The sequence below is a fragment of the Triturus cristatus genome, chromosome 8, assembly GCF_964204655.1.
Source record: "Triturus cristatus chromosome 8, aTriCri1.1, whole genome shotgun sequence".
NCBI classification, from domain to species: domain Eukaryota; kingdom Metazoa; phylum Chordata; class Amphibia; order Caudata; family Salamandridae; genus Triturus; species Triturus cristatus.
The window spans coordinates 1,452,665,210-1,452,681,705 of NC_140591.1; the positions used below are offsets into that span (position 1 = coordinate 1,452,665,210).

The 16,496-nt window shown below is 42.1% G+C and overlaps 1 protein-coding gene across 1 annotated transcript in view; it reads left to right on the forward strand.

Annotated features, from left to right (window-relative positions):
* INTS4 (integrator complex subunit 4) overlaps nt 1-16,496 on the forward strand; it is a 347,032-nt gene that overhangs the window by 156,521 nt on the left and 174,015 nt on the right. The window contains exons 9-10 of the mRNA XM_085623249.1: nt 10,326-10,397; nt 10,719-10,893. Coding sequence (XP_085479375.1) covers nt 10,326-10,397; nt 10,719-10,893 — 247 coding nt within the window. The remainder of the gene's footprint in view (nt 1-10,325; nt 10,398-10,718; nt 10,894-16,496) is intronic.

Here is a 16,496-nt window from a genome sequence, read left to right on the forward strand (position 1 = left end):
TTTGGTCATGTAGTCGCCTTTTCAGAGGAGCGAATTGGCGCCTGGCCTCCTGCACCTTCATCGTGAAGTCTGGGAACAGGGAGATCGTGGAACCTTCGAATTGGAGGGTACCTTTTGCTCTTGCTTGCCTCAGTGCAGCGTCCTTGTCCCTGTAAATTAGGAGTTTAGCGATTACTGGTCGCGCCGGTGCCCCCGGAGGAGACCTGGGGCTCAGCGAGCGGTGTGCTCGTTCCACAACGAACATTTCCGAGAATATCTCTCGACCCAGGAGTGTGACCAACAATTTTTTAGTAAACACCTCAATGTTGGCATTCGAGGTCGTTTCCGGCAGCCCCGTGATGCGTAAATTACCTCTCCTGGACCTCGCCTCCAAGTCCTTTGCCTTCTCCTGCAGGGCGGCTAGCGTCTTAGCAAACTGTTTTTGTGTTGCACTGACCTCCGTCTGCGCCTCATCCACTTCAGTGACTCTCCTTTCAGTCATGTCAATGCGTTCGCCACGTTTGTCGAGGTATTTTGACATCCTATCCATCCGATATGCGAGAGTGTCAATCTTGCCGTTGATGGTGGAGAGGCTTTTCTGTAGACTTTTCTGCATTGCCGCAAGGATCTGTTTTAGATCACCCGCAGTCTCCTCTTCAATGCGCCTTAGGTGCAGAGTCCACTAGGGCCCCACACTGTAGTCCCCCAGGTGTCGTGGTCCAAGCGCCCAAGACGTAGGGGCCGACCGTAGGTGAAGAAAATGCCTCACGGGCAGCAATGTCAGGATAAGCGCGATAGAATGAACCGGGAGTCCATGCACCACAGCAGACGGAGGAAGTGCCTCGTAGGTAGCAAAGTCAAGCAAGCACAATACAATGGGCCAGGAACCCTTGTGCCAAGTAGGGATAATGCCCCGCAGGCAGCAGTGTCAGAGTTAGCGCAGTGCATGAGGCAGGAGTCCACCCACCGCCAGAAGGCCTCCAGTTCAAGTCGCTTCACTCCCACAGAGTCTATGGGGCACCACCTTTAATCGCCAGTGAACGCCTTACAGCAGGCTCTGCCCCAGCGCTCCACCACGTTACAAAATCCAGGGCCCGGTGAGCACCGGAGGCTGGCCTCAGGGCGCCCTGGGACAGCAACAGCAGAGCCAGCGGTGTAACAGCCCTGCCGCGCGCCACCCAAAGCAGCCACTGCACCCCACCTCTGCGATCCCGCTATGAATGGAAGCCTCCTCCAGTTCCGCCAGTGGCGTGGCCCACACAGCACACCACGAGGCCAAGCTGTCCAGTCCTGCACCGCAATATTCGGCCTTCGATCAAGGCCCACAGCTCATCTGACAAGGGCCGCCGCTCTCACGGGTGCGCTGAGTCGCGCACTCGGGCAGAATCACTGCCGACTGTGTCCCCGGCTCACCACAAGCCGCTCCAGGGATCGAGGACAGGTCCGCAAGTTATAGTCCCACCGGGCACTCCTGCACGGTCTGGGACGCAGCACAGCTCGGAACCAGCAGCTCCCAGGCAGGTGAAGGCGGGGGAGGCAGCAAGACGGATCAGCGCGCAGAGCCCGTATGCAGGCCTCAGCGAGTCCCGGAGTCTACAGTGCACCGATCTCGATGAAATTCACCACAGACGTTGCTGCTGCCACAAGTCGTCCCCTGCCGTGATTAAGGAGTTCCTAATCCGGCATGGAGGCAGGATAGTTGATGAATAGAAGAGATGGCTCGCAGAGCTCGCTCAATGCGCGGCCATCTCCGGTTTCGGCTAGCTCCACCCCCCCCCCCGCCCCCCCTGTAACAGCAAAAGTTATTAAATCTTACTTCTAAAAGTTGGAAAAGAGAAATGTTCCAACTGAAGAAATTAGAGAAAATCAACCTAAAACTCTTCTGGGTATAGAGCTTTTAGCAGAGGCACCCTCGATAGACCTCCAAAACGATCAGGAAAGTACTTCCCCTTCCCTAATAATCGATATTAAATGCTCAAACCACTTTGCTGTGTTAGGGCCTTCTGAAGATGAACAGTATAAAGATACTATCAAACATGGGCCCGTGCCAGAATGCGTAAAGGAGAGAGAATCTAAGTCAGCTTACCGTTAAGCCACCTAAGGCTTGAAATTGTAAGAGTTTGCGTGAGTTTATGAGCAGGTTAGATAAAGTTTTGAATGAGAAACTAGTTAGCTGAGCAACTCTGGTAGCAAATATAAATACCTCGGCTGAGGGTGCCATTAATCTGCCAGCTCCTTCAGGACAGTCCTCGCATCAAGGTGGTAGGTACTGTAAGGATCACAGGTGTGTACAAGGAGCTATTGCCCCAGGTAGAACAGCTCAGCCTGTGACTAGGATGGCTGAAGCAGGGAAAGAGAGAACTTCTAAAACTAATTCTAATATGTTGAGGGGGCAAAAATCAACCACCATTCAAAGGCAAAGTGGTTTAGTGGGACGGAGTACAATACAGAAGGCCTGAGACCTCCAACTTGATGGTTAAACAACATGACATCTATTTAATAAATGTCCCAAAACTGACACAGGGCACTAGCGAACTGCAATATTTGCTTATTAATAAGACCATACTTTGGATTAAGGAAATCAGAGGATGTAGATCTATAATAAGGGAAGACATATGATATGCTACTCATATTAGTGGCTCCGATCTTCACTAGGATTGTGTTGGGCTGAACCTAGCGAATCGTGACCTTGTGGAGGGACTTGTATCCCTTCAACATAGACTTAGGCCCCCTATAGCATCACTATTAAGGGTTAAGCAAAACATTCCAAATACGCATCCAGAAAATATGAGTGGAACTACACAAAAAGATATGAAACATCATCATCCCCCTATCAAACAAATACAAATCTCCAGATGTTCTATCGGAGGTTGATTGACTGCAAGGAACCCTGGCAGATATGCTTGGTGTCAAGGTCTTTACTGCCGATAACTCAGCAAACTCACCTCACTTATGCCCTCTTGGGAGGGAGGTGGAGGAGGTAATACCTACTAATCAAGGGGGCTCTCAGGAATATATGGTAAAAGAAGTGGAACAGATGAGTAGTAACTCTGAGTATATATTTGGGAGTAGAGTGCCAGAGGGGGATACAATCAAGTTACTCTAAAGGAACGTGGCTGGTATCAGAGTGAAACTTAGCGATCCTGACTGGTGTACTTTTATAGATCAACACCCTATTATTTTATTACAAGAATCTTGGGTAACTTAATCCGTATTTAGGCCTGGTTTTCTGGCATTCATTGTGCATGCAGCGTCTTCACCTACGGGGTGAGCCTCAGGTGGTTTGGTAATCTGGCTGAAGCAGATTTATTTCCAGCTGTTAAGGTTCTTCCAACAAAGAGTAGAGCTGTATTGGTTGTTGATCTTAAAATTGCAAGTCATGCATGGACAGAGTACCTATCTATTGTGAATATTTAATTAAGATCTGTTCCTACAATCACTCAATCAGTAACAGTGGAGCACATAATAGATGTATTAACCCTACTGAATAGGAGTGCTCAAGTGATGATGGCAGGGAACTGCAATACCCATATTTCATATGATCTGAGGGACTTGCTGTTGCCCTGCCATTGAGTTGGGCGTATGGTCAGGTCGAGGGCTGTCCGGGGTGAGATGAGGAAAACCACAGGAGTGGCAGCCCAATTAGAGGAGCTGGCTGTGACTTTAGGTCTAAGATTAGTGAATGGGAACACCAGGTATGACACCCCGGCTCTACCCACTTTTAAAAGCGGAATATTCATCGGTAAGTTAGACTACATATTCTTGGATCAAGCATTCTGGCCTTTTCGCCTGGATATGGCAGTGGTGGTGAGAGCTGATAGTGATCATCAAGCGTTAAGTACTGATTTTCATTTCTGTCTGTTTAAATGTAATAGTTTGGCCCCTAGAATAACAACAAATAATACTGAGGTAACAAATAATAAAAGAAATGTCAAATGGTCAGCGGTGGCAAATAAGGATCAAGCCCAATTTATAATTTTTCGTTAGAGAAAATGGCCTCGGTGGAGTGTTGTGATCTATTAAAGGTTAACTTTGTTGCACTACACTGAAAATTGATGAAGGAATTGAGGCCTCTTTTCATGGAAGTGAGGCGGAGGGGGAGTAGATTTATAAAAACGCATAGATGGTATTCAAAATCCTGTCAAATTGCTAAAAACTCTTAGTAGCAATAAAGAATGGGAATGGTTTCAAAATAAGAGCAGCAAGGGGGATTCATAAAGTAACATTAAGGGAAGCCAAAAAGGAATGGGAGGCTGAGCAATGGGTGGCCGTAACTGAAGCCTTGCTTGAGAAAAACACTAAGCTCTTTTGGAACCTGGTGGCTGACGGCACATTGACTGCTGGTAGTCATCTTGATCCAGTAATCTAGCCTGAGACGTGGGCAAATCACTTTGAGGTGCTCTATATGGAATGGTCCTGTGATAAGGTGCAGTCACAAATTCACTAAGACGTTAAATCTGTTTCTTCCCACTTAGATAAAGTCGGGGGGACCTCAGAAGAGAGCTCTTCAGTTTTAGGTTAGAGGAAACGGCCCAGGCTTGAAATCAATTGATAAAAGTAAAGGTCTCCAGCCTGGGCTTTATTCCCGGGGACCTGTATTTATCTCACCCTAACATCTTGATATCGTACCTTAATGCCCTAAGCAAGGCTGTCATGAGGGGGGATGGAATACCCTCTATATGGCGTGGCACTGTGATAGTGCCAGCAAATTAGAAGGGGAGTAGAGATTCACCGGCCAGTTATAGACCAATAAGCCTAATTGACATCCGCCAAAAGATTTTTGGCAGGCAAGTTTTGGCAAGGCTTCAATCTTGGATCTCCGAACATTGTATTCTTGATGATTCCCAAGCATGGTTCAAAAAAGGGGTTAGCACACTGGATCAAGTTTTTCGGTTTAAAACATAGTGTTGAGGATACATAAAAACTCTTAGGCGGGACTATCTCTATGTCACCTTCATTGATTTGAGGGCAGCATTTGATTTGGTTTCGAGGGACGAACTGTGGAGGGTTTTGGAATCCTATGGTCTCCAAGATGATCTCCTCAAGATTTTGAGATTTATACATTCTAACACATACGCTAGAGTGAGGTGGAATAAGGTGGGGGGGTCCTCACAACTCCGATTCCAATAAAGCGAGGGGTTAGAAAAGGATGTGTGCTGGCTCCCTCCCTGTTTAGCCTCTATATTAACGGTGCGGTTGACTCTCTAGCACAATGTAAACATGATGCCCCTAAATTAACTGGTGTCCCCGTGCCAATGTTACTGTTTGCAGATGATTCCCTCCTAATTTCAAGAACCCCGACGGGCCGTCAGTCAGAGTTGGATTCTTTCGCAGCCTTCTGCATGAGCAGAAGTTAGAAAATAAATCCTTCCAAATCTAAGTATATGGTGTTAAACCCACATAAGGCATTTTGGGGAAGAATGGCTTTTGGGGGAATTTCCATTGAGTGTAAGGGTGGCGGAAAACCTGGCATGGGCCCCACAAATTGAAAAAAGTAGAGCTACCCTCCACCAAAGAGCGTCAGCAATTGGTAGAGAATATATGGCCTCTATGGGAAGGTCTATTTTACCAGCTCTCAGTGTGTACAAAGCTGTAGCGGCAACATATGGCACTGAGCTTTGGGATTTACTAATTGCTACATGCTTACGATGACTGAAAACAAATTCATTAGGCCTTTGTTCAAATTGGCCACAAGTAACCCGCTCATACTGCTCAGATTTAACATGGCCCTTAAATACATCCACCATGTAACTTTTATAAAACCATTACTTTACTGACTACGCCCGTGGACTTTGAAGGAATTGAGTTCATATAGGGATGCTTTGACAGAACTAATTTCTCAGGATATTCCTCAGACATGTTAAGAATCTGTGCCAGATGATTAAATTGGAGGAGATATGGGACTCTCTATTGAAAGTAGCCAAGGATGTTACCCAGGATGTAAAGCAAGCTTATTAGGAATTTGTGCAAATGCTTATCTGGAAAGACCAGGCAGTGGGAAGCATAACGGGGCAATTTCTTAATCACAAGTGTTCCCCCAAGTACGAACAATATCTGGATAGAATTCACGCACCCCGGTCTAAACACTTGTATGTAAAATTCAGATTGGGTTATTCTACCGTTGAACTCTGTTACAGCAAAATGGGGGAAAGCAGGTCAGCAAAATAATGATTGCCCACACTGTCTATTGCATAATGAGATGGAAGCCCACTTCCTTTTTTTGGTCCTAAATATGGCAGGCCTCGCTTAAAGTGGGAAGTTGCATTATGCCAGCTGCTCGGGGTTAGAAAACTTGCAAAAGATATGTAACATTTTGAAAAGTGATACGAGTGAAAACATTATCTTTGCGGTCTCTCGAGTCCTGTTGTGGGCATGGAAATTGAGAATGAACGAGCTCCCTACTTGGACATTCCCAGAATTAATTTTAATTTAAAAGTACTAGGTCTAGATTAACTGGTCGGTCTCCCTAGAAAATGATTTTGTCACTGTCTAGATTTATCATATAATTGAAAACTGATTGGACTATTATGATTATTGCCCCTGAGTATGATTGTTCTAGGTCTTCTGCAGGATGTTTTAATTATTATTTGCATGTATTTTATCTAATAACTTTTCATTTGGATTTTCACTGTATTATTATTAACTTTATGTTGAGTAGGACTGTGTTTATTTATTACTATTGTATTTATTACTCTATTGTGATGAACACTTTTATGGCATACAAGCTGAAATAAATAATTACAAAAACACCCCCACCCACCCCCATGTAATGTATGCTCGAACTGGGGGGTGGGGTGTAAACTGTACTGAAAGCGCCGGTTTGCACCGGATATGCCTTTATGGTGTATTAAACAGTTCAGAAGAAATAGCACATGAAATGTTAGTGAAAGGGTGGATAACTGGGGAATGTACAATACTCGGGCCAGTCCCCAAATAGGTTTTTTCAGAACACACACAGGAGCTTACGAGCACTTCGGAACGGGATTGGGGCAATTTCTACAATATGCAAAACTGCCTCATATAGTGTATATAATTGTGGCACACGTTCCCACATGCCCCAGAGAAAACGAAGACCATGATGACTCTGTTAGCATTTTGGGGGGGTGGGATGAAGACTTCTTGGGGCCAATCTATATAAAGCCCTCAGACAGGATAACGATGACAGAACTCATACAGTATTCAAAAGATAGTCTCTACTCACGGAGGAGTCGCTGACAGACAAAGAAAGGGATAGAGCCTCCCTGTTGGTTAAAACTATATCTAGTAATGCCCTCTTTAAGCAGGGTCAAGAACTATTTGCACATGACGTATTTAACCCGACTTAAGCAGAGCACGGTCTTTACAGTACTGATCCTGGTAGAAGAGGACAAACATAGGAATAAAAAATACTCCTTTTACTTCACATATTCACAGACTGATGTGTTTCACGCTTCCAAAGGATTGATGAAACCAGATAATCATGGTGAGGTAAACTTTAATATTGCAGATATACCGTAAATCTTCAATATTTTTTTAAATGTTTTTGTTGTTTCTTTTCATACTATTACATTCAATTGTCAAACTTATGATGTATCTTTTTACAGTTGATTAAGGTGTTTATTTTCACCAGTATTTCTGCATGTATTGAAATGATCCAAAGATGAACACCAAAAGCGCTTCTTGTCTGATTTGAAACATTTATACTTCTACTACAATTTTGATAATTTGTGTTAAATTCTGTGTTAAATAATTTGGAATGACTGGAGTTTTTTTTTTTTGCTTAATTCTTTTCAACCACCCTTCCACAGAAGTAGATAACTACATTTACTTATTGTAAATCCATGCCTAAAATATGTCAAAAGGTTGATATCAAATATTCATAGTTAAATGAATAGTTAAGATGGTTTTATTATTAATGTTTATAAATTTCTAGCAAGCATAGTATTATGAACACCTCAAACCACAGACATCATCACCAGCTCAGATTGCTCTGTCGTCATAAACTTACTTATCTTGTGCAGAACCCTCAGATTTAACATATTGTAACTGATACCCCTTTTAAGGCTTCTTGCCCTTCCCTTTCTCCCTTTACAAGCAGTTATGCTAAACATTCTAAAAGTGTAATAGTACATTGTTGCTTTCTTTATGGAGGGCCGCCCCCGCTTCCCACAAAACTCAACCAAACGATTTCACTCAGTGCACCCACCCTTTCCTCTTCATGACAATCGCATCATCAGTATTTTTGGGCCATATACGAAATTCAGGGCTTTCAAACATTGTTTGCCCAAGCCACTGTAAAATGCTGAGATATTTGCCTATTGACATTACATTTGCTATCCCAAAGTAAAATGCTTTAAAAATAAATAAGACCCAGAAATCTATATTTTGTGATTTTGGTTTAAGGACTTCCTAAAAACCACTATCACTGCCACTGTCTGTTTCTCCCCCCAAAATATATTGATTTAATATGGATGGCATCTTTTCCAGTTTTACTTGTGGAAAGTCCAGCATGAGTATATTTTCAGTTCCCTTAAGGATTGAGATTTTTCAATATGAGCTGGTAAAAAAGTAGACTCGGATTGCAATGAATATGAAACCAGTTGGTATACCATGGTTCGCATTTGGAGGAGCCATGAAACACTTGTTTTAAAACCATTGTCTATGGAACGTAGGTAAGTGGTGCACCCGATGGCCATCAGGGCTATGGAATTCCTATCGTCCGACGCCCAGCACATATTGTTTGGGGACAAGGGCAGCAAGTTTCCTTGTTTACTTTGTCCAAAGGACAAGTAGGTCCGTCCTTCTGAAGCACAAATCCTTTGGCTGCCAATTTACAGTATTGATTTGTGAAGGATTGCTTGCCACTAAAGCAATATCTGTATGTATGTGTGTGTGTGTGTGTGTGTGTGTGTGTGTGTGTGTGTGTATATATGTATGTGTATATATATATATATATGTGTGTATGTATATATATGTATGTATGTAAATGGTTCAAGCTTTCATACGTGATTCATTAAAGCAAAGCCTTATCAGGGCCAGTACTGAAAGGAAATGCAGCAAGCATCACTGGGGGTGGTTCCAGTTCAAAAATATGTACATGTTTGCAGTTTTTGACAACATGAGGCTACTTAACAGTTATCACAGGATTCTCCCTGGTTATAGACTGAAGCCTAAAAACAAGATTTTGATATTTTTGCTTTCAAAATAAAATGTCCACATAAAAACAAATATCAATTTGAATAAAGCGTTTTGCTAAACTGTTGTGTAACTTTCTATGAGGCATGTTTTAGTAAATGTGTTGGAAGCATACCATTACTTAAAAAGATATTAAAGGACAATCAGTGTAAAAACGTAATGAGCAACATTAAAATAAGTCAGGGGGCCCAATTCTTAAAGTAAGACATAAAAGTTCACCCACAGATGCATGTCCTTGAATTGATACAGATTTAAGAAACTGTACCCTGGGAATATTTTTATGAATTCCAATTTTGAAAGCAAAAATATACATGGCCACAGGTTTGCAAGCTGGCAGGTCAACTCAAGTTTTCATCCATCTGAGGTCGATAAAATCAATACCACTTAGTTGGGTAACAAGAAATATTTTTTTCAATGTCAAGAGACCCTAGGATGAGCTTACAACTTATGCCATAACCTGTGTATTTGTGTTATATTGGCCTATGAACAAATCTGAGGAGCTATTGCAAATTCACTTATATGCACTCCTTTATTCCCCCAACCTGGAAATAATTCTTCTCCTGCCCTTGTCAGGAGCAGGCGTCTAACCATTTCTAGTGTGGAAATACTCATACGGCATGCCAACTCAGTGTTCCACCCACTTCAGTCCCTGTTCATAGATGTGCAGAAATATTTCTTTATAGACCAGTTAGTTTTCCCCACTAAAATCTGAGTCTCTATGTATTGGTCTAGAATTAATTATGATGAAGTCTTGCATTCTGAATCTCATTCAGGTCGTTTAACGCATATCAGGGAAAAACTTATGTCTTGTATGCAGATTAATCAATTTGATAAATAGTTTCTTTTTAATTGTGAAATTTAGGAAAAGATCATACATCACCTCATGCAGAATCCGAACATAATCAAAAATATTTTTCACATTTTTGGGGAATTGACAATTTGTTTAGCTACTTTGTTCATGGATCAATTATTAAGAGTACAAAAAAAATGTAATTACCTTCAGTTGTAGTCTATTATGGTGGGTATATTTATCAAATTCATTCATAACCCTCCATATTTTTTTTAAAAGGACAAAATCTTTAAAGATCTCTTTTGTGTTTGAAGATTTTAACTTTCCGATTATTTAGCATGTCATGCATTTTTCATTCTGGTTTATTTTGGCTTGGTTACAGGGATCCATGTTGCAGGTTAGTTCACACTTCCTAGAACAGACACTGGACAAGAAACTGATGTCGGATCTGAGGGTAATATAAAGATTTTCAATTTCAACATTATTTTTCAAACTAGTACTAGATGAACACAGTGTATATGTCTGGTACTCAGTAACGTCATACCTTTGAAGCTTATTCAGAGATTTATTATGTACAGTGCCCTCTCTGCAGGCTGCTTTGCTTCAGGTTTTCTAGACAATAGTTAACAATTTTTCAGTTTTATTTCTTTCAATGCAAAGGCTTATTGAAAAAACCTATTTCTGCATGGTACACAAAGTAAGCACAAGAACGAGAGTATAGAGATTAGAGAAATACAGAAATTGAGAGTAAGTTACATTTTTAATTTTTACACAGAGGAAACGCACTGCTCATGAGCGAGCAAAAGAGCTGTACCACTCTGGCGAATTCTCAACTGGAAGAAAGTGGGGAGATGATGCCCCCAAAGAAGAAATAGACACTGGTGCAGTGAACCTAATAGAGTCAGGAGCGTGTGGGGCGTTTGTGCATGGCCTAGAGGATGAGATGTATGGTAAGACCTAAACTTTAATGTAATCATATTTACCTTCTTCACCCACTGATTCTTAGGTGTTTACCTTCAGTGTTCATTTTAAATATGCACTCTTTTAGCCATTTCTTTTTCCATAGAAATCAGTGCTAACAGTAGCAGATATGGTATTTCAGATCCTTGTGTTGTCCAGAAAAGTATTCCTTCTACTCGACTTCTCTGCTGCACTTGATACTGTCAACCATGATATACTTGCTGTGCTCTAAAAGACCACATGGGCTTTGTTGGAAAGATCATGAAGTGGTTCAAGTCATATCTAGAGAACCGCTTGCAAGTGGAACATGCTTTATGAAGAAACCCTGTAGCACGCTCCCAAGGAGTACCTAAAGGCTCTGTTCTAGCCCCTACCCTGTTTCCCTCTTAACTTTAACTGTTGTGAGTACTCGTAAAAAGCTTGGACATATATCGTCAATTACGGATAATACTCAGCTGTTTTTTAAAGTCTCTTCACCCGCTGTCAATTCACAACTGGTGTTAGTCCTAGACAGAATACAGCCCTAAATGACACAGCACCATCTTAAATTGAACATCAAAAAGACAGAGTTTCTTCTCACCAAAATCATAATCCACCCCAGTGTAGGATGACTAGGTTCTGTTAACATTCCAAACTGCTCCTCTGCTATCTCTGAGAATGTTAAATCTTGAAGACGAAAGACTAAACTTCCTGACCATATCAGCATGACTTCAAGAAAATGTAAATTACCAAATTAAACTCCAGTAGGGATTAAACTCTTCCTACCTGCTTGAAAGCAGTTACTCAAGCTTTGGTCCTCTCTAAAATGAACACTAGAGATTCCATCCTAGGTGTGATTGGGGAGAGGATGTAGCCTTACGGCTAGAGCGGTCAACGTCAAAGCTGGGGAACCAGCTTCGAGTCTCTGTAACGACGCTCAACATCCTGTGATTCTGGGCAAATCACTTAATCTCCCCGTGCCTAGCAAAATGAATGTGTCCTCATGTAACAAAACTGGTGCTATGTAAGACACTCTGATACCCGATATCTTCGGGTCTAGTTTGCGCTATATAAAACTCTAAAAAAAATAAAACTCTAAAAAAATAAAAAGACTCACCTAGCCCTGATAAAAGCTTTTCTTCATGCTGCTGCTCGACTGGCCCCGGGGGCTCATCCGTTTGATGGCATCATTTCCAACTTGTTTTCTCTATGTTGGATGCCTAGCGAAGGGATATCCATGTTCAAAATGATCTACCTAGTTCTTAACCCCTTAACTGTGGGTGCTTAGCACCCTTACTCTCCCCTTCAAGATTTGCAAGTATTATTTTTGTCTATTTGAGGAAGTTTGCAATTAGGGCTCCATAATTGGTTATCCAGAGTGTGCACAGCAATATTTGCATCATTTTCTTCGGACATCTTGGGGATTCTAAAGTTACCCAGGGTTTGTGGATTCTCCTGGAGGGAACTAACTTTGGAGGTTTTGGGGAAAAATAGGAAACAAGTGCTCTGCAAAAAAAGTGCCAGTTTTTTTCTCCCAAAAATGTAATCAACAAAAGGTTTGCGGTGCTACAGTTACCATCTTCTCAGCTTTCAGGAACATCCAGAGATGAATCAAAAAAACGCATTTTTTTCCACGGTTGTGGCTTTTTTCAAAGAGGTAGTTAATATTCCTTTTTATTTTGCTTTTAGCCTACTTTCAATTTGTGGTGGAAACTGGTGTGAAACCCATTGATGAATCAGGAATGCTATATATTTCTGAAAAGTCAACAAAATTCTGAATTCAGCAAAGGGTCATTTGTGTATATCCCTCAAGGTTTTCTCAAGGAAATTAAGTGCTGAAATAAAGAAAAATTGAAAATGAGTAGGAAAATGGTCATTTGTGAAGGCGTTTTCATCTGTAACTTTTTGTTATGATGGCCAATTTACAAAACCAATATACCATTTCGTCCTTTAGACTCTTCTAGTTGTGGGGATACATATGGTTCATAGGTTGTCCAAGATTCTGAAGTACTCCGAGCCAACAACTAAGCTGCACCTTCCAATGTTTTTTCATGTGTAGCGAGTATAGACCAGTTCATATGATCAAATATATAGCGTGAAAAATGGATATCAAGGAAAGCTATGCTTTTCTGAACTGGGCACCAGTTATGATGTTTAAGAGAAGTGGTTATTTGTTATTGTTGTTTTTCTCTGAATATGTGGGTACCCATGCTAGCATGTGACTCACAGGGCACTTTTCAAAATGTTTTCTTTCTTACACACTGGCTTACATTAGGAAGGGACAAATGCAGAAAAATCCAATTGTTAATATCAATTATTCTGCTATTCTATATTCCCACATGTCCTCTGATTAAAAATGGTACCTCACTTGTGTGGGTAGGCATAGTGCCTGCAACAGGAAAGGGCTCAAGACGCAATATGGATGCATAGCATTTTGCAATGAAAACAAATCCTTTTTTTTGCAATGTGGGTAGCTGTGGATTTTAAGCTGCACACTTTTGAAAACTAGACACTTGGGGGAATCCAGGGTGGGGTGAATTGCTTAGAGAAGCCCTTGCAAACGTCAAACTTTGTCTAAAAACACACATTCTCCACACATTTCTGTGCAGGAAAGTTCCAGAATCTGTAGCGGGCCACACATTTCGCACCTCCCACAGTTCCCACACCTCTCCCTATAACAGTAGTACTCCACTTATGTGGATGGGCCAAGAGACCACCACACAAAAGGCCATAAAGCTCTACGTGGAGGGATCAGGGATGGGGTAGCTGCTGTATTTGGGGTCGTGTTGGGCCACCATGCATGAAAACCTACCAACTACAGATATATATGAAAACAAGACACCCAGGGGATTCCACAGTGGTGTGCCTTGCTTGAATCTCAGAAGGTTTTCTTACTCACATTGCCCTGCAAACCTCAAACCTTGCTACAATTATGTTTGTTCCTTACATTTCAGTGATAGAAATTTCCGGAATCAAGAGGAAGACACAAAATTCTTACCATCCAATGTTCCCCTCGCTTGTTCTGATAAAAACGCTGCCCCACTTGTGTGGGTTTAGTAGGTTGCTCTAGAAGTGGTAAAGGAGGCACAAGTGGAATAAAAACAAGTTTATTCTCCGGTAAATGTTCCCAGCAACGGAGAGCAAACCACCCAGGAGAGCAGTTAACTTCCAACTGACCAGAGTAGGTGAATAAAAACAATTCAGAAACATGGCCTTGTGGAAGGAACACAAGGCATAACAGAAACAGGGTAAGGGGAAATGGCTGAATGAAAACACTGCTATTATACTTGTACACAAACTAACAAGTATGGCAAAACACAAGAAAAACTGAAAATACAACACATCTCCTCCCCATTTACAGTATTCAGAAAGTCCCTCAAAGTTTTTTACACCAACACCATTAGTAACCTCACGGTTTAGCAAACATACATTTACTTTGGCTTATCTGCTCACTTCTCCTCCATGAATCATTCTTGAGGTTGGCAGAAGATTTCCCCAACCTGACAATTTTAAAGACTCTATAAAACTTAGATTTACCTTCTTTTAAATTGATAGGGCACCTTGAGTTTGACACAATCGCCACCTTCAAATTTGAACCAGCAGCCTTTACACACTCTTAGCTTTGTCCAGGACAAGTAACGCCCTCTTAATCCACAAATAGACCATTAAGCATGGCAAAAGGGAAAAACTCAGTAAGTGCATTGTGAGAAGAATGATATGCCCAAATATTTTCTGCGACAAATTTCTTAACTTCCACCTTATTGGCAATAGCAGCCTGTACCCCCTCGACTAAAACTCTGTTCAACCTTTCAACAAGACCATTCATGCTCAGTGAATACAGGGTCGTCTTGCAGTGAAACACAACAAGATAAAATTCCCCTACTAATATCTAAATAAAGAGAAAATGTATAAGCAAAAAAAAAAAAAAATGACAAAAATCCAGTAAGAGTAACTTGGGATATTAATGCTTAAAGATGTAATTAAAAATAGCTCCAAAAAGCATGAAGGACCAGTCTATGGACCCAGTAGGCTAAGACCTAGGTGTAATTTGAGGCCGACCATAATGGAACCTCGGTCAGATACAACAAGAATTTTGTCCAGTGAAAGTCTGGAGGTCTGAAAAGAAAAGGGACTTGGGTCATATTTTTGAAGAACAAATAGCCTCCCTGTGGCCAGATCTGATATTTTAGCTGCCGCCATCGACCTGCCAGGTTGGATACAAACTACAGGTTGGTCCTGCCAAGGCTATAGAGCATTTGAGGTTTTTGCTTTAAAAAAGTTTCTAAGACTCAAACAGAAAGGGACTTTGTCTTGTTTTCATAGATGCTGGAGTATCTTTCAGTGGGACGAATCTGAAATTCAATCCCATTTCATGGTACCCAAGCAACTACAGGAGTACACTTCTAAGCCTCTGGGCACCTCAGGGGGGCCACATAGAGACTCTCAGGGGGTAGGTGGAGGCCATCACCAGTGTCTAGTCAATGTGTCATTTGCAACTGGGCAGCATAGAGTGGTAGGGCAAAGGCCTCTTGCAGCTTTGTGGCCCTATAGCCACACAGGGATTCACCAACTGACTCTTGGAGTCCACTTTTTTTGCGCTGGGTACAACAGGGAGCAGGTCAAGTCCTTCAGAGCTCCGCACTGGTCACAGACAGAAGGTCTAGTCCTCTTCTGTTCTTCTGCAGGTATAGAAAGTGTTGTGAGGAAGGCTGGGTGATAAAGCTTTGTAGGGTTCACCAGCAAACAAACCCACAGTGCCCCTCAACCTTAAAATCCAGGATAGAGAAACCCTTTTCTCCTTGTGCAGAGCCTGTGTGTCCAGCCAGAGGTGTGTCGAGGGTAATAAGCAGTTCCCTCATCTGCGGTCACCCCAAAACGTTTCTGAGGGTAGCTTTCCTACCACTGCCTTTGGTGCCAGTCTGACGGGGGACTGGGGAAATCTGGGGCTTCTCAAGTGTCTCCTTACATTTGCTCATGACAGAACAGACTCCTTTGAAGTAAATTAAGTTACTGGGCGAACCCCATCTGGTGTTCTTGACCGTGGCAAAAACACATCCCTACTCCTAGACTATTATCTTTGTTCAGGTAGCAGTTTTCCCACCCACCTTAATTCACACCTAATTGAGGTCAACCACAGCTGGGCAGTTGTTGGAGACCTAATGCAAATTATTGTCCAACTGCTTCAGACAGGTTAAAGATAACTTTCTAAAAGTTAAATGTCCCACATAGGTGTAGCAAGCTCTATACAAGTGTTGCAATACACTACAATACCTTTCAATTGTGCAAAATAAACATGAAAGTGTGTTGTCCTTGACCACTAAAAAAATATCCTGGCCAACTGGTGATAGGAATTGCACACCCATGTTGCCTAGAATGTGTGACATGTTTATTGATGAAACTGAAGGGTGACAGGCTACATTGGAAAGCCAGACGGAGCTCTCAATGTACGAGATCTCAGGGTTCCTATATCAAAAGAAGGAGAGTGACTTATTGACTTGGAGGTCTTTCTTTACCCAACCGCAGACACAACTCTATCCAATAAGAAGTGCTTTCACGATCGCCACACATTCAGATGGGGAGCTGCAAGAAAGGGTGGAACATAAATTGTGGAGCT